This window comes from Lithobates pipiens, unplaced genomic scaffold, assembly GCF_037356315.1.
Source record: "Lithobates pipiens isolate NorthernLeopardFrog02 unplaced genomic scaffold, aLitPip1_a1.2 Scaffold_23, whole genome shotgun sequence".
Lineage (NCBI taxonomy): Eukaryota > Metazoa > Chordata > Amphibia > Anura > Ranidae > Lithobates > Lithobates pipiens.
The window spans coordinates 192,265,620-192,288,777 of NW_027507785.1; the positions used below are offsets into that span (position 1 = coordinate 192,265,620).

At 45.2% G+C, this 23,158-nt stretch overlaps 1 protein-coding gene across 1 annotated transcript in view; it reads left to right on the forward strand.

Annotated features, from left to right (window-relative positions):
* LOC143928080 (complement factor H-like) overlaps window positions 1-23,158 on the forward strand; it is a 250,907-nt gene that overhangs the window by 77,649 nt on the left and 150,100 nt on the right. The window contains exon 4 of the mRNA XM_077452695.1: window positions 2,977-3,053. Coding sequence (XP_077308821.1) covers window positions 2,977-3,053 — 77 coding nt within the window. The remainder of the gene's footprint in view (window positions 1-2,976; window positions 3,054-23,158) is intronic.

Here is a 23,158-nt window from a genome sequence, read left to right on the forward strand (position 1 = left end):
ACAGGTACTCCGTTACTCCGACGGGCTGGTGACAGGTACTCGGGTACTCCGAGGGGCTGGTGACAAGTACTTGGGTACTCCGACGGGCTGGTGACAGGTATTCGGGTGCTCAGATGAACTGTGACAGGTGCGCGGGTACTCAGATGAACTGTGACAGGTACTCAGGTACTCAGATGGGCTGTGACAGGTACTCAGGTACTCGGGTACTCAGATGGACTGTGACAGGTACTCAGATGGACTGTGACAGGTACTTAGGTACTCAGATGGTCTGTGACAGGTACTCAGGTACTCGGGTACTCAGATGGGCTGTGACAGGTACTCGAGTACTCAGATGGGCTGGCACAGGTACTCGGGTACTCAGATGGGCTGGGACAGGTACTCGGGTACTCAAATGGGCTGGCACAGGTACTCAGGTACTCGGGTACTCAGATGGGCTGGGACAGATACTCAGTTACTCGGCAACTCAGATGGGCTGACAGGTGCTCAGGTACTCGGATACTCAGATGGACTGTGACAGGTACTTGGGTACTCAGATGGGCTGTGACAGGTACTCGGGCACTCAGATGGGCTAACAGGTACTCGGGTACTCAGATGGGCTGACAGGTACTCGGGTACTCAGATGGGCTGACAGGTACTCGGGTACTCAGATGGGCTGACAGGTACTCAGGTACTCGGGTACTCAGATGGGCTGACAGGTACTCAGGTACTTGGGTACTCAGATGGGCTGTGATGGGTGATGACAGGTACTTTGATAGGTGATGACAGGTTCTTTGATGGGTGGTGACAGGTACTTTAATGGGTGGTGACAGGTCCTCTTTATTGGGGGGGGGGGTAATTAGTGTGTGTTGGTGTGTACACTAGGCGGTAACGAGATGTTACCGCAATCTCCTCCTCACACACGATCAGTGTGTGTGAGGAGGAGAACCCGGTAACATCTCGTTACCGCGGTTTGTTTACATTCTGTGACCGGCTGTGATTGGACACAGCTGGTCACGTGGTAAAGAGCCAATTTCATTTCATTGGCTCTTTACTGCGATCGGGGTTGGGCTGTGTCAGGGTGACAAGTTGTGAATGCACAGTACATGTGACCGGCTGTGATTGGACACGGCCAGTCACGTGTATCGGGGGGGGGGGGGGGTGGATGGGGTTGAAAATCCCACAGATCGGGGATGGGCTGTGTCCGAGGGACACAACTCATCCACGATCGCCATGCTGCGGGCCCCCGGGGGCCCCCGGGGGCCCGCAGGAGCGGCGAAATACCGAGGACGTCATATGACGCCCACCCAAGATGGGAGATCCCATCTGTGGGCATAATTTGACTATGGCCCGGTATTGAAGTGGTTAAACTGCGTAGAGGGTTCTTTACTGTAAGAGCGGTAAGGATGTGGAATTATCTTCCACAAGCAGTGGTTTCAGTAGGGAGCATAGATAATTTTAAAAAAAACGATTGGACCACAACATACAGGGATATACATTTTTTCTTTAGAGTAAACAATTTAATTCATAGAATGCATTAAGGTAGAAAACCTTGAAAATTTTGAATCACTTTAAGAATGGTTGGATTGTTTTCCTGCACGTTTATCTGGACGCCAAGATTTGTTTTCACATATTTGTTTGTTCTCCTGTTTGGGATACATGATTTATTTATTTTCAGTTTGTGTTCACCTTACTTGGGTAAGGATTGTTTTGCACTTGCGCTTAAGGTCGTGTGTTCAGCTGCATTTGATTCTATGTTTGGACATTGTCATTATTTTTTGCAGCGTGCAACGTTTCTCTGAGTTCCAAGTCATTCCGGATTATGAAGTTTGATTCATTGCTCATACATGAGGTCTTCCTTAAAGTATTTCAATACTCTTCTTTATATTTTATGATCTGTTTTGCTCAATATGCACTGTAACCATCTAATTGTTGAGCTTATATGTTAGATTGAATATTAATAAAATCTTTTTTAGCCCATGGGTGCCCAACCTTTTGAAGAGCGAGGGCTATTGAAGTGACTTGGTAACCGGTTGCGGGCCAAAATAAGTGTAATGGGCGGATGACAGATCTGTATCTACGCTGCATATGCAGAACGGATATGGACATAGCCCATGCTACTCTATGGGCCCTCCAATTCAATCTGATGGAAGAGACGGTTCCACTTCCCTTTTTTTTTGCGTGTCAGATTGAAGTTAAGCAGGGGTAAATGGACATAGAGGTGAATGGAGGGTCTGATTGGGTCCTAAGGCTGCTTTCACACTGATGCGCCACGTGCACCTGTGGCTTTCCTGCAGGTTAGCTACACTTTGCCATAGACTTCTATTATATCCTGATGATATAGTGCACTTTCTGAAAGCGCACCAAACCCACAGGTAATAACAGAAGTCTGTGGCTCAGTGCAGGTAACCTGCATGTGCAGGATTAGTTTAACAGCAGCCTAGTAACCACTGAAGAACAGATATGCCCATATATACACTGATTTCAGTAACAAACACACCTTTAATATCAATCTTCCATTCAGTTTTCCCCCGGCTGCTGCTGTCACAGGCAGAGTGTGTTTGGTATCGATTGTGACAGGAGCTGGCGCTATACAGGAAGCATCAGCTTATGTGGCTCTGCTCTGCAGCTTCTTGCTTTCTCTACCGCCGGCTTCATTCACAACACTGATGCTCTGGGATGGTGGGATGGAACCTACGATCTGGGCTTGTCAAACCACCATCCCAGAGCAGGAGGTCGCGGGCCACATCAGAGGGCTCCGCAGGCCACATGTGGCCCCTGGGCCACTGGTTGGGCACCCCTGCCTTGGCCTTTTGCCTGAATCCTTGTCAGATAATGGTCAACTTGCCCATTAAAAATGTAGCTGGATGAATGAATGAACTTAATATGTAAGAATGCTTTTTAACCTGTCTGTCATCATTGACTTCATTATTTAAAAAAAAAAAAATTGTATGTATGTTATATTTTGTGCTTCTGAATGTATATATTTCTATTCCTTAGGTATCAAATGATTAGCAAATATAACTCTATTGAGTGCACAGCGACTGGTTGGTCAAGAGACCTTCCTCATTGTGAAGGTAATTATACGTTTTTACACTACAATTCAATATAACTGGATAAAAGTCTAAAGCTAGGTATACACTAGTAAAATTTTGTTCAAGATTTTTCATTAAAAGAATTCAACAGATAAAATCATGGTGCAACGCTAATATATTAACCCCAAAAAAAGCTTTAAAAACAAAAAACAAACAAAAAAACTTTGCAAGAAAAAATGTCAAAGATGTTTGCAAATGTGTATGTTTTTAATGACCAAATCCTTGTATCTATGCTGTAACTTCTATACAGTGACTCAAAAAAAAAGTTCTTCATATACCAGAAATCGAATGAAGAGATTTTTTTGGATCAATATACGAGTGTTGCACTTTTATTTTATCTGTTGAGTATACTGTGGAGTTATAGGGTGTATACAGTGCCTTGAAAAATATATATATCCCTTGAAATTTTCCACAATTTGTCATGTTACAGGCAAATACATTTTTGTATTTTATTGGGCTTTTATGTGATAGACCAAGACAAATTGGCATATAATTGTGAAGTGGAAGGAAAATGATAAATGGTTTTCAACATTTTTTATAAATAAATATATGAAAAGTGTGGCATGCATTTATATTCAGTCCCCCTGAATCAATACTTTGTAGAACCACCTGTCACTGCCATTACAGCTGTAAGTTTTTTGGGGATATCTCTACCAGCTTTGCACATCTAGAGAGTGAAATCTTTGCCCATTCTTCTTTATAAAATAGCTCAAGCTCTGTCAAATTAGATGGAGAGCAACTGTGAACATCAATTTTCAAGACTTGCTACAAATTATCAATTGGATTTTGGTCTGGACTTTGACTGGGCCATTCTAACACAGGAATATGCATTGATCTAAACCATTCCATTGTAGCTCTGGCTGTAGGTTTAGGGTTGTTGTCCGGCTGGAAGGTGAACCTCCATTGCAGTCTCAAGTTTTTTGCAGACTCTAATGCGGCGTACACAAGATCAGACTTTACAGCAGACTAGGTCCAACGGTCTTCCCGACGGACTTTCGGCAGAGTTCCGATGGACTTTCCGAATGAGCGGACTTGCGCACACATGAACGGACTTTCCAGCAGACTAGGTCCGACGATGTTCCCGACAGACTTTCAACGGACTTCCGAATGAACGGACTTGCCCACACATGGACTAAAGTCCGTTCATTTTGAACATGACTCCAGGTACGACGGGACTAGAAAAGGAAGTAAATCTTGCCACTTTTATCGGCAAGATTGACACCTTGTGAGCCTCGTCGCCTGGTATGGATTTTTAGGGGAACCCGCTACGCCAAAAAAACAGCGTGGGAGTCCCCCAAAATTCATACCAGACCCTTATCCGAGCACGCAGCCCGGCTGGTCAGGAAAGGGGATGGGGATGAGCAATCACCCCTCCTCCTGAACCATACCAGGCTGCATGCCCTTAACATGGGGGGTGGGTCTTTTGGGGAAGGGGGCACCCTCTGGCTCCCCACCCCAAAGCACCTTGTCCCCATGTTGATGAGGACAACAGCCTCTTCCTGACAACAGGAGTATGATGTACTCGATACTTATTCACATAGGGTGGGGGGCCGGGATCTGGGGGCTTCCTTATTAAAGAGGGCTCTCGGATTCTGATAAGCCCCCTGCCTGCAGACCCCGACAACCAATGGCCAGGGTTGCTTTGGGTGGGGGGTCAGAGGTCACCCCCTTCCCCAAAGCACCCACCCCTCATGTTGAGGGCATGTGGCCTTGTACGGTTCAGGAGGGGGGGGGGGCGCTCGCTCGTCCCCACACCCTTTCCTGAGCAGTTGGGCTGCGTGCTCGGATAAGGGTCTGGTATGGATTTTGGGAGGACCCCCACGCTGTTTTTTCGGTGTAGGGGGTTCCCCTTAAAATCCATACCAGACCTAGGGGACATTGTCGCTTATCTCTCGCACTCGCTGCAATAGGAAAATGTGTTTTCCTATTCCAGCGAGTGCGAGATGTACAGTACCCTGCAGCCAAGAACCAGTGTGATAGGATCACGCTGGAAACATTCTCAAGGGCAGGTGCTGTAGCTGCCCTTGCATCTCATTTAGTCAGTCGGACCAGCATACAGGCGAACGGATTTCCCAATAGGAACTGAGTCTGGCGGAGTCCCGTCGTAACAAAATAACGTCATCACGTTCTGAACGATCGGATTTTCCGACAACTTTGTCCGACCGTGTGTATGCAACAGTTTCAGGCAAAATCCATCGGACAAAATCCGACGGATTTGGTTGTCGGAATTTCCGACCGTGTGTACAAGGGCTTAGATTGCCCTGTATTTGGCTCCATCCATCTTTCCATCAACTCTGACCAGCTTCCCATTTCCCTGCTGAAGAAAAGCATCACCACAACATGATGTCGCCAGCACCATGTTTCACGGTGAGAATGGTGTGTTCAAGGTGATGTGCAGTGTTAGTTTTCCACAGCACATAGCGTTTTGCTTTTAAGCCAAAAAGTTCAATTTTGGTCTCATCTGACCAGAGCACCTTCTTCCACATGTTTGCTGTGTCCCCCACATGGCTTTTTGCAAACTGCAAATGGGACTTTTTTATGGCTTTCTTTTAACAATGGCTAATACAGAAAATTGGCATACAGGTATGTCCCCTTTAAGAAGCGGCATTGTGAGCGCACGCTGCGTGCTCCATGACTGTGACCAGGAGTCCCGAAGACATGATGTCCGCCGGGTGCCCGCGATCGTGTCATGGGGCGGAACAACGGGGCGATGCCTTTGTAAACAAGACATTTCCCCGCTCTGCCTTGTGACATGACAGAGATCACTGGCCCCTGTCATCAGGAGCAGTGATCACTGTCATGTCAGTAGTAGCCCATCCGCCCATAATTAGAATCACTCCCTAGGACAACTTAACCCGTTGATCGCCCCCTAGTGTTTAACCCCTTCCCTGCCAGTGTCATTTGCACAGTAATCAGTGCATTTTTATAGCACTGATCGCTGGTCCCAAAAATGTGTCAAAAGTGTCCGATGTGTCTGCCATAATTTCACAGTCGCAGATCACCACCATTACTAATAAAAAATAATAATAAAAATGGCATAAAACTATCCCCTATTTTGTAGACGCTATAACTTTTACACAAACAATCAATATATGCTTATTGCGATTTTTTTTTAATCAAAAATATGTAGAAGAATACATATCAGAGTAAACTGAGGAAAAAATTTGTTTTTTTTTTATAGATTTTTGTGGGATATTTATGATAGCAAAAAGTAAAAAATATTGTTTTTTCTTCAAAATTGTCGCTCTTTTTTGGTTTATAGCGCAAAAAAAAAACACAGAGGTGATCAAATACCACAAAAAGAAAGTTCTATTTGTGGACAAAAAAGGAGTCAATTTTGTTTGGGTGCAACGTCGCACGACCGCGCAATTGTCAGTTAAAATGACGCATTGCCGAATCACAAGAAATGCTCTGGTCAGGAAGCGGGTAAATCCTTCCGGGGCTGAAGTGGTTAAATGACAATTGCGCGGTCATGCTACACTGTACCAAACACATTTTTTATCATTTTGTTTCCACAAATAGAGCTTTCTTTTAGTGATATTTGATCACTTCTACGTTTTTTATTTTTTGCTAAACAAATAAAAAAGACAGACAAAAAAAATAAAAAAGTTTTTCTTTGTTTCTGTTATAAAATTTTGTAAAAAAAGTATGTTTTCTCCTTCACTGATGGGCACTGATAAGCTTCACTAATGTGCACGGATAAGGCGGCGATGAGGTGGCACCAATGAGATGGCACTGATGAGGTGGCAATGATGGGCACTGATAGGATGGTACTGATGGGTACTGATAAATGACACTGATGGGTGGCACTGTTATCTAGCACTGATGGGCATTAATAGGCAGCACTGATGGGCACTGATAGGTAGCACTGGTAGGCACTGATGGGCACTGATAGGTGGCACTGAAAGGCTGCACTGATGGGTACTTATGGGTTGCACGGATAGGCTACGCTGCTGGGCACTGATAGGCGGCACTGCTGGGCACTGATAGGTGGCACTAATGGGCACATATAGGTGGCACTAATGGGCACTGATGACTGGCACTGATAGATTGCACTCATAGGCATCACTCAGGGCACTGACAGGCATTATTAATGGGCACTGATTGACAGCTGCCTGGGCCCTGATTGTTTAGTGTGGCATACCTGTTGGGATTCCTTTGTGGGCATCCCTGGTGGTCCTGGGCAGGCATCCTCGGGGGAGCTGCACTGATAAACATTCAGCACAGACCCCTCCTGTTAGGAGAGCAGCAAATTGGCTCTCCGTCTGTCAGAAGTGACTAAGGAAAAGCCAATAAATGTCTCTTCCTGTTTACATCGTGATGAGCCGTGATTGGACATGGCTGATCACGTGGTAAAGAGCCTCCGTCAGAGGCTCTTTACCGAGATCAGTGATGCAGTGTGTGTGAGACTGACACACCACACCAACGATCGCCGTGCTGCGCGCCCCCACGGGAGCGTGATTGCGACTTATTCTACTGGACGTCATATGACGCCCAGTCAGGATAACAGAACCCTTTCCCGGTCATCATTTTGCTATAGGCTGGGCAGAAAGTGGTTAAACTTCTCCACAACTTTATCCCTGACCCATCTGGTGTGTTTCTTGGCCTTCATGATGCTGTTTGTTCACTAAGGCTCTCTAACAAACCTCTGAAGGCTGCACAGAACAGCTGTATTTATATTGAGATTAAATTACACAAAGATAGACTCTATTTACTAATTATGTGACTTCTGAAGGCAATTGCTTCCACTGGATTTTAATTAGGGGTATCAGAGTAAAGGGGACTGAATACAAATGCACGCAACGCTTTTCACATATTTATTTGTAAAAATTTTTAAAAACCATTTATAATTTTCCTTCCACTTCACAATTGTGTGGCACTTTGTGTTGGTCTATCACATATTTTTCAAGGTACTGTATCTGGGAGCAGCAGCTGGGCACAGGGCAGTTACCAGAGTGCACAAGTGGTTTCCATACAATTGTAAAAACGTGTTTTTCTAATCATTAATGGGGTCAAATCGATGTTGGTTTTTGACTGTGATGATGGAAAAATTTTCTTGAATGTCTAAATTTGTGGTTTTAATTTGGTAAAGTCTATTCATTCCCAAAATTGAATGTTAAAAGCAAAAAGAATCTTGAACTACTTTCAAGCAATAGTCCAAGGTTCTAAGAATTTTCATACAAACTTTCCGAAGAATTTTCTTACAAATTTTCATGCAAAATTCTACTAGTGTATACTATTTTTTATTTGTGTTATAAGCTTGCTAAATACTTATTTTTGAAAAACTGCCAAAACTAATACATTTCTGTTGAGGAGTGAACATAAAAAGTGATAAAACCAGGAAATAATTATGTTTCCGCTGGCTGAAATATTAGATTGCTACACTTTTCAGGCAGTCATGACAAAGCTCCATATTTGTAAGCTGAAACTGTGCTCTATAAGGCTGAGGGCCAATAGACAAGTGTTTTGAAACAGGATAGGTAAACAATAAACCTTCCTTGAGGAGGAGACTCTGGACTTGCAGTATAAGCCCTTGTACACACGATCGGAGATTCCGACAACCAAATCCGTCAGATTTTGTCCGACGGATTTTGTCCGACGGATTTTGTCCGAAACTGTTGCATACACACGGTCGTATAAAGTTGTTGAAAAATCCGCCGTGATTACGTTATTTCATTACGACGGGACTATGTTCACGCTAGTAGCCAATAGCTTTGGTGTAGGAATTTGATCTGAGCATGCGTGGCACTTTGTCCGATCGGAATTCTCTACACATGATCGGAGTATGTCCGATCGGAGCATTTTGTTGGAAAATTTTACCAAGTTGGAAAACTTGATCCGTCGGATACTCCGACGGAAACAGTCCAATGTAGACCACACACAGTCGGAATATCCGACAAAACGGTCTGATCGGACACATTCCGTCGGAATCTCCGACCGTGTGTACAAGGGCTTAATCTTTTCTAGAAAATCCCTATAGTTTAGTATAGTATAAGGTTTATGGAGATGTTTTTTTACCTGAATTATTAGAGGAAATTGAATACAGCATTAGAAAGTGGCCATCTTCCATCTTCTTTGAATGAAAGAATTAATATATAATATAATAACAATCCTGAATCATATCGTCCAATATCACTACTTACATCATGTGTGAAGTTATTGGCAAAAGTATTAGCTATTGGATTAACTAAAGTAATATCCAAGATAGCGCATGTAGATCAATCTGGTTTTATTCCAAATAGATCCACCGCAGTGAATTTATGGCACCTATATCTTAATTTGCAGGTCCCCTCTGAAAACCTGGGTAATAGGGCTATATTGTCGCTTGATGTGGCAAAAGCTTTTGATAGCATAGAATGGGACTATTTATGCCATTGCTTAGAAAAATGGGATTTTTATATACAGCTTACCTGTAAAATCCTTTTCTTGAGAGTACATCACGGGACACAGGAGCTTCATTACATAGTGGGTTATATAGGCACCTCTGGTGATTGGACACTGGTTGACCCTAATTAAAGAGAATTCCTCCCCTATATAACCCCTCCCATTTGGGAGGCACCTCAGTTTTGTAGCAAAGCAATAAGAAACCACGTAAAACCCAAGAGGGGCGGGAGCCCTGTGTCCCGTGATGTACTCTCAAGAAAAGGATTTTACAGGTAAGCTGTATATAAAAATCCCATTTTCTTGATCATACATCACCGGACACAGGAGCTTCATTACATAGTGGGATGTCCCATAGCAATGCTCCGGTTGAGGGGAGGGAGACACAGATCGTAAACATAGACCGCCAGGGACCTGAGGACCCAAACTGCAGCCTGCAGTACACTGCGCCCGAAGGTGATATCCTCTTGCCCTCTGACATCCACCTGATAGAATCTGGTGAATGTGTGGACTGATGACCAAGTCGCAGCCTTACAGATCTGAGCCAGGGAGGCCTGGTGATGCACTGCCCAAGAAGCACTGACAGCCCTAGTAGAGTGCGCTTTCACCTGAAAAGGAAGAATCTTCCCCTTTAAGCTATAGGCCTGAGAAATAACCTGTCTGATCCACCTTGAGAGAGTGGACTTTGATGCTGCCTGACCCCTTCTAGGGCCTTCTGGCAGAATAAATAAACAGTCAGTCTTTCTTATCTGGGTAGTTGCCTGAAGATAAAGACTGACTGCTCTAACCACATCTAAAGTGTGTAAAGACTCTTCCTCTATGGACTGAGGATTTGGAAAAAAGGATGGTAGGATTATATCCTGATTCAGATGGAAACCCGAAACCACCTTAGGTAGAAAGGACCCGTTGGGACGCATAACCACCCGGTCCTTATGGATAATTAAATAGGGCTCTTTACAGGAAAGAGCTGCCAATTCTGATACTCTTCTAGCCGTGGATATGGCTACTAAGAAGACCAGCTTTTTAGTCAAGAGAGCTAAAGAAGCCAGCTGCAAAGGTTCAAATGGTTGGGCCTCTAAGGCCGAGAGAACCAAATTCAGATCCCATGGGCATACCGGAGGTTTAACTGGCGGTTTTATCCGCATAGCTCCTTGGATAAAAGCCCGTACTAGGGAATGTGATGCAAGAGGTCTTTGAAAAAATACCGACAGGGCCGAAATCTGCACCTTGATGGTGCTTATGGCCAAATTCATTTCTAGGATGCCATCTCCTGAGTTCACACCAGGAAACATATGCCCTCCAGATCTTGTAATAGATACGTCTGGAGGCCGGCTTTCTGGCATTGACCAGAGTGGAAAGGACTGGCCCCGAAAGGCCACGGTCTCTCAGAATGTGGGTCTCAGCAGCCAGACCGTCAAATTCAGACTGCGTAAAGCAGGATGGTAGATTGGACCCTGTGAGAGCAGATCTGGCCGGAGAGGGAGGGTCCATGGCCTGCCCACTGCCAACTTCATGATTTCTGCAAACCATGGTCGCCTGGGCCAAGCTGAGGCCACTAAAAGGACCGACTTCGACTCCCTCTTGACCCATCCCAGGAACCGCGATAGCCGCGGGCTCGGGGGGAAGGCATAGATCAGATTGTACTGATCCCAGGAAACCGTCAGAGCATCTGACCCCTGGGCAAGCGCATTTCTTGTCCTTGACACAAACCTGTCCAGTTTCCTGTTGAATCTGGACGCAAACAGATCCACGTCTGGAGTGCCCCACTTGTGACATATGTTCTGAAACACGTCGGGGTGCAGAGCCCATTCTCCTGGGCATAACTGCTGGCGGCTGAGAAAATCCGCCTGCCAATTCTCCACTCCTGGGATGAAGACTGCAGAAAAACACGGAACATGCTCTTCTGCCCAGACAAGTATGCGATTCACCTCCTTTTGGGCCACCAGACTTCTGGTACCGCCCTGGTGATTAATGTAAGCCACTGCGGTGGCATTGTCGGACTGAATCCGAACTGGGAAACCTCGCAGTCAGTAGGACCACTCTACGAGTGCCATGTAAACTGCCCGAATCTCCAAGATATTTATGGGCAGCAGACTTTCGGTCGCAGACCATTTCCCCTGCGAGTACGTTCCCTCTAATACGGCTCCCCAGCCTGTCAGGCTGGCATCCGTTGTGACAATCTTCCATGAGAGGGGAAGAAAAGTTTTGCCTTTCAGCAAATTCCTGGTTTGTACCACCAGACAAGATTTTTGCGTGTCCCGGGGGATAAACGCATAGGAAGATCCAGGGATTGGGGCTTCCTGTTCCAAACCGCAAGGATGCATCTTTGCAGAGGCCTTGAGTGGAACTGGGCGAATGGGACGGCCTCGAATGAGGCGACCATCCCTCCCAATAGTCTCATACATAACCGAATGGAGGAAGATCTTCTGCCCAGGATCAGGCGTACAAGATCTCCAATGGCCAAGGCCTTTGGCCTTGGAAGAAACACCCTGCCCTGAGCGGTGTCGATAATCAGACCCAGGTAATCCAACCTGGTGGTTGGTTGCAAGGATGACCTTTCTAGGTTTATAATCCAACCTAGGCGCTCTAGATGTTCTAGCGTCTTGATGACGCTGCGACTTAAGCACGCTGCAGTTCTCTCTACGAGAAGCAAGTCGTCTAGGTAAGCCTTGACGGCTATGCCCTGAACTCTTAAGATTGCTAAGAGAGGGTCCAGAATCTTCGTGAAGACTCGAGGGGCCATAGCCAGCCCGAACGGCAAGGCCACACATTGAAAATGGCGCCGCTCTACCGCGAACCTTAGAAACTTCTGGTGTGTGGGAAATATTGGCACATGGAGATATGCGTCTTTGATATCTATTGATGCCATGAATTCTCCCCCTTACAGGGAGGAGACCACAGTGCGCATTGACTGCATCCGGAAGGTCTGGATCTGTAAAAACCGGTTTAGGTCTCTCAGATCCAGGATAGGTCTGACACTTCCGTTTGGCTTTGGAACGGTGAAGAGATTTGAATAAAAACCTGAACCCTGCTCTTTCGGGCTCACTTCTACTATCACACCCTGGGATAGTAACTGATCTAAGGCCAGGAATAGCGGTTTCTGCTTTACTGGATCCTTGGGGATCCTTGACCTTAGGAAACGATAAGGTGGAATCTCCTGAAACTCTAGCCTGTAGCCCAGAGATACCGAAGAGATCACCCACTTGTCCTGAATCTCTTCCCGCCAGGCGCCTGCAAACTGCAAGAGCCTTCCCCCCACTCTGCCGAGCGGGGGCGCCCCTTCACAAGGAGGTCTTGGGGGTCTGCTTGGCAGGCTTTCGCCCCCAAGTCTTTTTCTGTCCCTGGGCTCGGCCCTGAGGCTTTCTAGCAGAGGAGGGCTGGGAAGGCCGTCGCCACTGTTTAGAGCTTGATGCTTCGGGAGAGAGAGCACGCCTGAATGAAGGACGTTTGCTCTTTTTGACTGGAAGGAGAGTAGACTTACCTCCTGAAATATTTTGGGCGAATCTATCTGGTTCTTCCCCAAACAAACGCTTCCCTTTAAACGGGAACCCAGTCAAATGCTTTTTGCATGACATCTCAGCAGCCCAATTCTTTAGCCATAGGGTCCTTCGCATGTGAACCAACATGAGGGACAAACGTGATGCTTGTTGGACAGAATCCAAAATCGCATCAATTTTGAAACACAAGATGTGAGGCAATTCTGCATAATTCTCTACTTCCTCACTGGGAAGGAGTTCAAACATCTGTTTAACCTGTTCCTTGAGGAACTGACACAACCCCACGGCTGCGACTGTAGGTTGCACCACAGCGCCAGCCATGGAAAAGGAGGCTTTTAACAAGGTTTCCAGCCTTTTGTCAGCTGGATCCTTAAATACCTGCGCATTATCCAAAGGACAAGTTAGGTTTTTATTCACACAAGAAACCGCCGCATCGACAGATGGGACCCCCCATTCCTTGGTGAAACTTTCCTCCACAGGATAATGCATAGAAAACCTTTTGGGAGGAGTAAACAGTTTATCGGGATGTCCCCAATCCTCATACATCAATTTATCCATTAAAGGATGAATTGGAAAGGAACAAGCAGTCTGTGGGGCTTTCCTGACTCCCAGGGAAGAGACAGAGGATGTAGCGACTTCAGCAGCAGGCATTCTGAATGTGGTACGCACCAATTCAGTATCATACTGCACCTGCTTTCTGAGTGCCTGGGAGGAGGGGACTATCTCCTCTACCTCTGACTTATCCGACTGCTCATGATCCCTTATCCAAAGATAGGGATCCTTCCTCATTTTCAGAACAACTATCTGAGAGAGGGATTTCAGCAGAGGGAGGGGATCTACCCCTTTTCCTGCTATCTTTTAGGGAAGCAGAAATAAAATTCATGATCCTCCCTTCAAAACCCTCCAATGTAGCCCTAAGGGAGTCCTCAGTGATATAAACCGGGGCTGCGACATTAGGAGAGGCTGCAAAACCTGACAGGTGCACTGACTCGTTATGAGAGGCTGGCTCCAGTCTTGCAGAGGGGGATGGCAATTTACAGGCACTTTTGGAACCCCTGGACCTAGGCGGTGACTTGCCAGTGCTTTTATTACCTGCCCCTGAAACCCTCTTACGAGGAGACATAGTACTAAGCTACAAAGCAGAGGTACTAGTACAAATGCAATCACTGTTGCGCTTAAAGTCTCACAATAAATCAATATATGCTTAAACTGCACAACCTGATGCTGAGTAGGTGTCTTAAGGTTTGCCTGGATCCAATCCCCACGGATGCTTACAGCCCACAGCTCCTGTGTCTCCAGTTACAGTCCCCTGACGCTCTGGGCTTTTTAAAACTGCCGCTTGGCACCTGCGATACAGCGCCGTGCACACTAACGTGCACGGCTCGCAACCACACCCCCCCCTCCTCCATTAGGCCGGGAGCGCGCCCGGCGCGCGTGCACGTGCCCGCGCGCGTGCACGAGGACCGCGGAATCCGGGGGGGGAAGGAGAACCCAAAGGGAGCAACGTGGGACTGCATGGGACCCCTCTTTACCTTTAACTGTGGCAGGAACTGTAAGGGAGACGTGAGTAGCTGGAGAACCAGGCTTTCACTGAGCGTGTTTGTATTGAAAGGCATGTAAGTATGCATCAGGCTGCTCTTACTCCCTCAAGTGGTGGAAACCAGGTAAGACATACAACTACTCACAATGAAGAAATCCATTCATATATTTAAAATATATAGGATGACTTCCCTTGCCTGTTCCCCGCCGCAGGAATTGCTGAGAACAGACCAATTCCAGCCTTCACCCATCACGGCGGGTATTGTTAGCCAACCTTCAGGTATATCTGGGGCTCTTACGAAAAGATCCTCCCACCTGGGCCTTGTAGAAAGCTCTGCCAGAAACTTACGGGCGCTCTGAGTAAACAGTACCCCAAGTTTGGTTGTCCCAGAGCCCAGTCTTCCAATGGAGAGGACTTACAGGCAAAACCTCGTGTCTTCGGCAGACGAGGCCCGGGTACCATACCATCATGGGAGTCAAATATTGGCCCGAGGTATGGATCCAGTTTGTTGTAGCCCTTCGGCCCTCGCCGGGACCCGCATAGAGCTAAGTTTTATGTGACCATCGACCAGACACTGGCGAAAAAACTGAGGTGCCTCCCAAATGGGAGGGGTTATATAGGGGAGGAATTCTCTTTAATTAGGGTCAACCAGTGTCCAATCACCAGAGGTGCCTATATAACCCACTATGTAATGAAGCTCCTGTGTCCCGTGATGTATGATCAAGAAAATTTGTTTATAAGATGGATACAACTCCTTTACGCTGACCCGGTGGCACGGGTGCAGGTAAATGGACATTTATCAGTGCCATTCTCACTGCAAAGACAAGGGTGCCCATTATCACCTTTACTTTCTGCTTTGGCTTTGGAGCCGTTGGCTGCATCTGATCGTCAGTCACCTAATATTGCTGGGTTTCATAGATCTTTAGGAAAGGATAAGATAGCTTTATATGCTGACGATACACTATTATTTTTGGGCGATACATCATTCTCCTTGGAGGCAGTGATATCTTGGGTTAATATATATATGACTCTTTTTCAGACTGTAAAATCAATTGAGATAAATTGGTTCTTCTACCTGTGGACTCCTTGGTGACCAATCCGCCAATGTCTGCTTCTCAAATAGTTGTAGCTTCTAAATTTAAGTACTTGGGCGTACAAGTTACAACACAGGTGAATACATATGTGGAGTGGAATTTAACTCCACTATTTAAACGGTTTAAGCAAGTGGGGAAAATTTGGAGTAAATTAATTTTAACGATAATAGGTAGAGCTAATCTAATAAAGATGATATGGATGCCACAATTATTATATTTTCTGCATAATTGCCCTATATGGCTCCCTCAGAAATGATTTAAACAAATAGATACTTTAGAGACCTTATTTGGGGACATAAAAATCCTTGGATTAGACTGGATATTTTGCAATTGCCTGAAGACAAAGGAGGTTTGGCTGTTCCTAATACCAGATTATATTATCTGCCATCTCAATTGCAGCAATTACATGGATGGAATGCTATAGATTATGAGGATCCCATACAGAAAATTATATTTTCTCAACTTCCTATAGAACCAACGGTGCAGTTAATAGTAGCTAGGGATAAGCTTGGTGTTCGAGTCGAATGCATATTCGACTCGTACACTGGCTGTTCGCGAAGCCAGAATTCTGTGGGCCGTTTGCGCCAAATTCATGTGGCGCACACGGCCCACAATGGACTGCGCCATCGCAGTGCATTGCTGGCTCATGATTGGCCAAGCATGCACTGTGACCCCGCATGCTTGGCCAATCACAGCGCTGGCAGCGAGGAGAGCCATGATTGGCCACAGGCAGCTCAGGCTGTGTAGTAAACGCCCCACACTATATAAAGCCGCCAGCGCAGTGGCCTTGTGTAGTGTTCTGGCGTCTGCAGGAGTTTTTTTTAATCTTTAAAATTTTTTATTTTATTTGCTTTATATTCAAATTCACAAATATTGTCACAAAATAATCACATATAATAATTCCCCTTACAGACAGATTTCCCTTATCACCCCCTCCCATCCCCCCTCCCCCTATCAACCCTCTCCCCTACCCATTCCCTCCACCGATAATATTCGATTCACAATTATACAAAAAGTTTTTTAAATAACATCAAACTTAAACAAATTACTTATTCCCTACCCCCACCCCCCACCCCACCTCTCATTCATTCCCTCCTTCATCCATCACTCTTACATCTTACTCACCCTCTCTCATTGCTCACCCCACTTTCCCCATATTTTAACAAACTTCCCATAATTACCTCTTTTCCTATATATGTATTCCTCCTTTTTTATGTTGTCTTTCACCCTTTCCATCCATTCCTTTACTGTAGGCGCTTCCCTCCTCTGCCATTTAAACGCTATTAATTTCCTCCCCTGAAAAAGGCATCTAATAACAGCTGTGTGGATATTCCCTCGTGCCTCCTCTTCTTCTAACAATCCCATTATACAGATTTTAGCTTCTACTTCCAATGATAACCCAAGCACTTTATTAATTTTCCCTATTATTCCTACCCAATATCTATATAATCTTGGGCATCGCCAAATCATATGTATTAGGTCTCCTCTTCGATCTCCACACCTTTGGCATTCTGTCTATTCCCAAATCTGAACAATTTAAGAGGAGTATAATATACCCTATGAATTAAATACATTTGGGATATAATATGTGATGGAGATAAAGAAACTTTCGCCCCCAATGCCAGAACCTTTTCCCACTGTTCTACCGATATTGGGCCCACCTCTCTTTCCCATTTTACCTTTTTTTCCTCCTCTATTACCCCTTCTTGTTCTGTTCCCTTTAGGTACCTATAGATCTCAGAGATAACTCCTTTCGATATATTACAGCTTATAATTCTCCTGAGTACAGGCATCTTACTCCATTCCAGCTTCCTGTCTCTAAATTGTGCCTCTAGCGCATGTTTAATTTGTATATAGTTGAGGAGGTAATAAGCCGGTAACCCATATTCATCCCTTAGTTCCTGAAATGTTTTCAGTCTCCCGTCCCTATATAGTTGCGCTAAGAAGTGGACGCCCCTCCGATCCCATTCTACCAATCTCCCCATTTTCTTAATTTCCTCTAAGGCCGCGTACACACGCGGGGACTGTTCGCCCAACTTTGTCCGTCAAACAGTTTCGGCAAACAGTCCGCTCAAAATTAGCATGGACGGACATGGCCACACACGACGAACGAACAGTTTGCTGAAACCGTGCGCGATGACGTGAACGGCACGTACGACGGGACGAAAAATACGACGTCCTATACATTATAACTTTCGGCGTGTAAATCCTTTCTGAGCATGCGCGGAACTTAGTTTGTCGAACAAGCCTACACACGAGGGAACTGTTCGCTGAAACAAAGTTTCAGCGGACAGTTTTTCGGAAATTCCGAAAAACCTTGTTCAGCGGACTGTTCGCTGAAACTGTCCGCTGAACGCCCACACACGAGCGGACTGTCCGCCGAAACACTGTTCAGCGGACAAAGTTGGGCGAACAGTCCCCGCGTGTGTACGCGGCCTCAGTTTTTATTTTCCCATATTGGTGAGAAATCTGTATATCCTCTATACCCCAATATTACTTTTACCTCCTTCCAACACTTTACCATCAGTTGGACTGTGGGGCAACTTGTCCTAAATGAGTCGGCTTCCACTGCTTCCACGACCGTGTTATGTGGGGTATTCCTCCCCAGGGGGCCACCCCCCTTTCCTGTCACTTCTGCTAAGTTACCTCCCCTCATATACTGTAATTGGGCAGCCAGAAAGTAGTATCTCATATTAGGTAATGCCATCCCACCCATTTCCCTTGGTCTCTGTAGCACTTGTATACTGATTCTTGCCACTCCGTTCTTCCATATCACCTCTCTAAACAAACTTTCCATTTTTTTAAACCAATATTTTGGAATCCAAACCGGTGAATTTTGTATAACATATAGTATTTGAGGCATCCACACCACCTTAATTAAATTGCACCTACCGGCTACTGACAAGGGGAGGTTCTTCCATATTCTGATTTTACGCTTTAATTTTGACATAAGTGGAACTAAATTCCCTGCTATATACTGCCTTGGGTCTGACGTCATATTCACTCCCAAGTACTTCATTTGTTTAACTATTTCTATTTGGGATACCTGTACTGGCAATGGGGTATCGAGGGGATCCACTGGTAGGAGAGCAGATTTTTCCCAATTAATTTCGAGTCCAGAGAAATACCCGAATTCTTTTATCAGAGTCATTGCCGCCACCAATGAGGGCCCCGTGTCCCCTAAAAACAATAGTACGTCATCTGCATACAAAGCGACCTTTTCCTCTTCATTCCCTCTTTTAAACCCCCGGATGTCCTGCGCCTCTCTCAAGGCTATAGCCAGAGGCTCCATCGAGAGGGCGAAAAGCAGGGGCGACAAAGGGCACCCCTGTCTTGTCCCCCTCTCCAAATAGAACCCCTCTGAACATTCCCCATTTATTCTCACTTTCGCCCTTGGACCTGTATACAGTATTCTTATCCATTGCATAAATCTCGGACCGAATTGAAATTCCGCCAACACCCTCCTCAAATAATGCCACTCAACACTATCGAAGGCTTTTTTTGCATCTAAGGACATAACTGCTCTATTCCCTTTGTTTTCTGAAGGAATCTGAATGTTTAAATAGGCGCGTCTCACATTCATATTTGTGGACCGCCCTGGTATAAACCCAGTTTGGTCCTGATGTATTAATTTTGATATTATATTTTTTACCCTTGTTGCAAGTACTTTTGCCAAAATTTTAACATCTGAACACAGTAACGATATAGGTCTATATGATGCGGTCTCCAATTGGTTTTTCCCTTCTTTTGCCAGGACCACCACTGTGGCCTCCATCATTGATTGCGGCAACTGCCCCACTTCAAAAGCCCCATTGAGCACCTGTAGGAGAGCCGGTAAAAGTATCTCCCCAAATTTTTTATAAATCTCTATCGGCAGTCCATCCGGACCTGGGGCTTTCTGATTTATCATTTCTGCTGTTACTTTTTGCAGCTCCTCCAGGATCAATGGTGCTTCCAAGCCCTCCCTATCTTCCTCCGACAGCTTGGGTAATGTTATTTTCCCAAAAAATTCCTGCATCTCCCCCTCTACTTCGGAGTTTGAAACTTTATATAGTTCCTCATAATATTTTCTGAACTCTTCCACTATTTCAGGTGTTGACTTCCTCATACCTCCCTCCCTGTCCAATATCGCCGGTATTATTGGGGACGAACTATTTGATTTAGCAATTAATGACAATACCCTCCCCACTTGTTCCCCTTCGCCAAAGAAGGACTGCCTCTGGAACTGCCTTTTCTTCTCCTCTTTCTCCCATATAAATCTTTTATATTCTGCCTGATTCTTCTCCCATTCCATAGAACTCTCTTCTGAAGGGGCCCTTATATACCTCTCTTCTGACCTCCTTACCCTTTCTTTTACTTCTATTTCCTTTGCTAGCCCATTCTTCTTAATCTGCGATATCATTTTTATTAGTTCCCCCCTTAAGAAGGCTTTCAAGGTATCCCACATTATTCCCAGGGACGTAGATCCTACATTTATGCTCAAAAATTCTTTTAGATTTTCTTTTACCCCCTCCATGTTATCCATTAGTTCTAACCAAAATGGATTTATCTTCCATTCCCTTCTACTGCTTCCTCTCCCTATTGTCATTAAAAACATTACCGGTGAATGGTCCGAAATTCCCCTTGGCTCGTACTCCACCTTCTCCACCATCCCCAGCGCCTCTTCATTACATAGCACCATGTCAATTCTGGACAAGGTGGAGTACGTCTTAGAGTGGCAAGAATACTGTTTTCTTAAGGGGTTCCACCTTCTCCATATATCTACAAAACCTGTTTCTTCACAGAATTGAAATAACAACCCATTAGGACCCTCCCTACTACCAACCTTCTGTGGGAACCTATCTATTTTTTGATCCATTATCATATTAAAGTCCCCTGCTATTATGACTGGGGTTCCAGGCTTATCCTTTATAAACTTCAACAATTCATATAATATTTCTGCATTAAATGGCGGTGGGATATACACAGTTGCGATCACACATACTCTATCCTCAATACCACAAAAAAGGAACACATATCTCCCTTTAACGTCTATGATGCGCTGCTTGCAGGTTAGACCAGACCCAGGATCTATTAAGACACTCACTCCCCTTGAATAGGAGGTGTGTGTAGAATGATATTGTATCCTATATTTCCTGTGTCTTAGCACACTAATTGTATCTCGGTCCAGGTGGGTCTCCTGCAAACAGAGCATCCCATAATTACCCGTATTCCCCATAGGAAATAACGCACGTCTCTTCAACTGTTCCTTCACCCCCCGTACATTCCAAGAACAGATTTTTACCTTTTTAGTGAAATTCCCTACCTTACTGCTTACTCCCATATTTAAAACCTAAATCACAATATCATACTTTTATTCTCCATTCTACGTGCTTTTTCTGTGTTTTCACACGTGATCTCCGCCTTACTTTTTTCCCTGTGCTCCAAAATTTTAGTCCCACACATATTTTGTATCTCAAATTTACCATATTTCCTATACACATTTTTCACACTTTTTATATAAATTGAACAATTTATTTCCTTGTGCCTCACTTAATTTCATATTCTTGTGCCCTTTTTCACTGACCACCATATTTAATGCAATTCCACACATCAACTTTATACTTAAATATTTTTTGTGCGATTAACAATCCTCTACCATGCCTACCTATATCCTTCCCTATCCTTTCAACCTCCTTTCTCTCACTATCATTCATCCATTCATACTCCCCATCCCTTTTTTCTTTCCCCTCCCCAACCCTCCCATGCCCCACTTGGGGCCCTTCTAAGGGGCTTCCAACATGACCGTTTTTACCTCCCAGGGTGATATATCCTCCCCACCTGCTCACCCTACCCACCCACTCCTATTATCCTTATTTCTATAACAAAAAAAATAGTCCACATTGCTACCGAGAAAAAAAAAAAAAAAAAAAAGGGGGAAGGGGGGAAGGAGAAAGGGAAGGAGACAAACAAGCAATATGGGGGCATTCCTTCTTAGTCCAAGAGAAAAAGAAAAAGATAAAATAATGTCCATTTTCTTTCTGTTTACATATTACAACATTCCCCTCTGTTGCAGCTGACATTTGTTTTCCTCCAACCACAAGTTAACTTCTTCTGGACTATTAAAAAATATATTTCCCCCAAATGCTGATACCCTCAACTTTGCCGGATAAAGTAATGCATAGTTCACTTTAAGACTCTGTAGTTTCTTTTTGCACTCTATAAACTTGGCTCTCTGTCCTTGCAGCTCTGGGGAAAAATCCGGATACAATGAAATCTTTGTCCCATTATATTCAAGATTACGCAGTTCTCTTGCTCTTTGAAGGATAGTAACTTTATCTCTATAGGACAGCAATTGGATGATAATGGGTCTAGGATGACTTCTTCCTTCCACCATCCTAAACGGAATTCTATACGCCCTTTCAATTGCAAAAAATCTTGATAGCTTCTCACTCCCTACTTTATCCTTTATCCATATTTCCATAAATTCCACAAGATCATTGCCTTCACTTTTCTCCGGTAAACCTAAAACTCTGATATTTTTCCTGCGTATAATATTTTCCATATTGTCCATTTTAGCCATACACAAATTTAACTGGCCCTTCATCGTTTGCATCTCCTGTTTCAGCGGGAGCACATCATCCTCCACCTGTCTGACTCTCTCCTCCATGTCTGATATACGAGCCGCAGTTTTCTGTACTTCATTTTTAAGAATTAACCCATCTTCTCTTATCTGCTTTAATTGATCTGATACATCATCCAATGATGATTTACATGTATTCACCGCAGATAAAATTTCTTTTAATGATGGTTCTTTACCTTTTGCCCAAATTTCTCCTTCTATACCTATCTCAGTGACCCATCCAGTCCCCCTCTCCATGGGGGGGATGCTCACGGACGCTTGTGCTTCCGATGTTCCACCCATTACACCCATAGTGTCCAATCGGACTGCTACACATATTGCTTTATTTGAACTAGTCGGCTCTATTTCGGTCGTCAAGCCCTGGCTCTTCCTTCCGACCGTTTGCACAGCTGCAGTACTCTGCGGCCGCCCCTCTCCAACTTGCACGTTCTTTTTGGGTGTTTGGTTTTGGTTTGGAGTCTGATTAGGCGTATGGGCATATCGCTCAAGTTTAGAAGCGGCGGCAGCAGCGGCAGCAGCGGCAACGCCTGTCAGCCCGGACGAGTGATCAGCCTTATCTTTAGAGCTGCGTAATCTTTGTAATCCATTATGTGTGGCCGCCTCCTCCACCCCCCTTTTCCTGGTCATACCTTCGGACCTAACATCTCTTCCACCTGGGGGGGGGGGGGGTAACGCTCAATCCCTCCCTTCGCTTTGATTCCCTCTCTCACAGGGTTTCTTACGTGGGGATCGATGTTCCTCTATGGGAGAGCTTCCTGTGGCGGCCCCCACATACCTTCGCTGTAGCGCTGTTCGGTCAACCAATTGTACCGTTGCTCTTGCTTTGGTGGCGTCACAGCTTCGCAGCGTCCCCTCGTTTCGGCACCTCAGCTTCTCCCTCCCTCCTCCTCCTCCACACTACCTCAGCAGCATTAGTCTCTGGAGCGAACGGTAGGTCTGAGCCCGCCGCAACC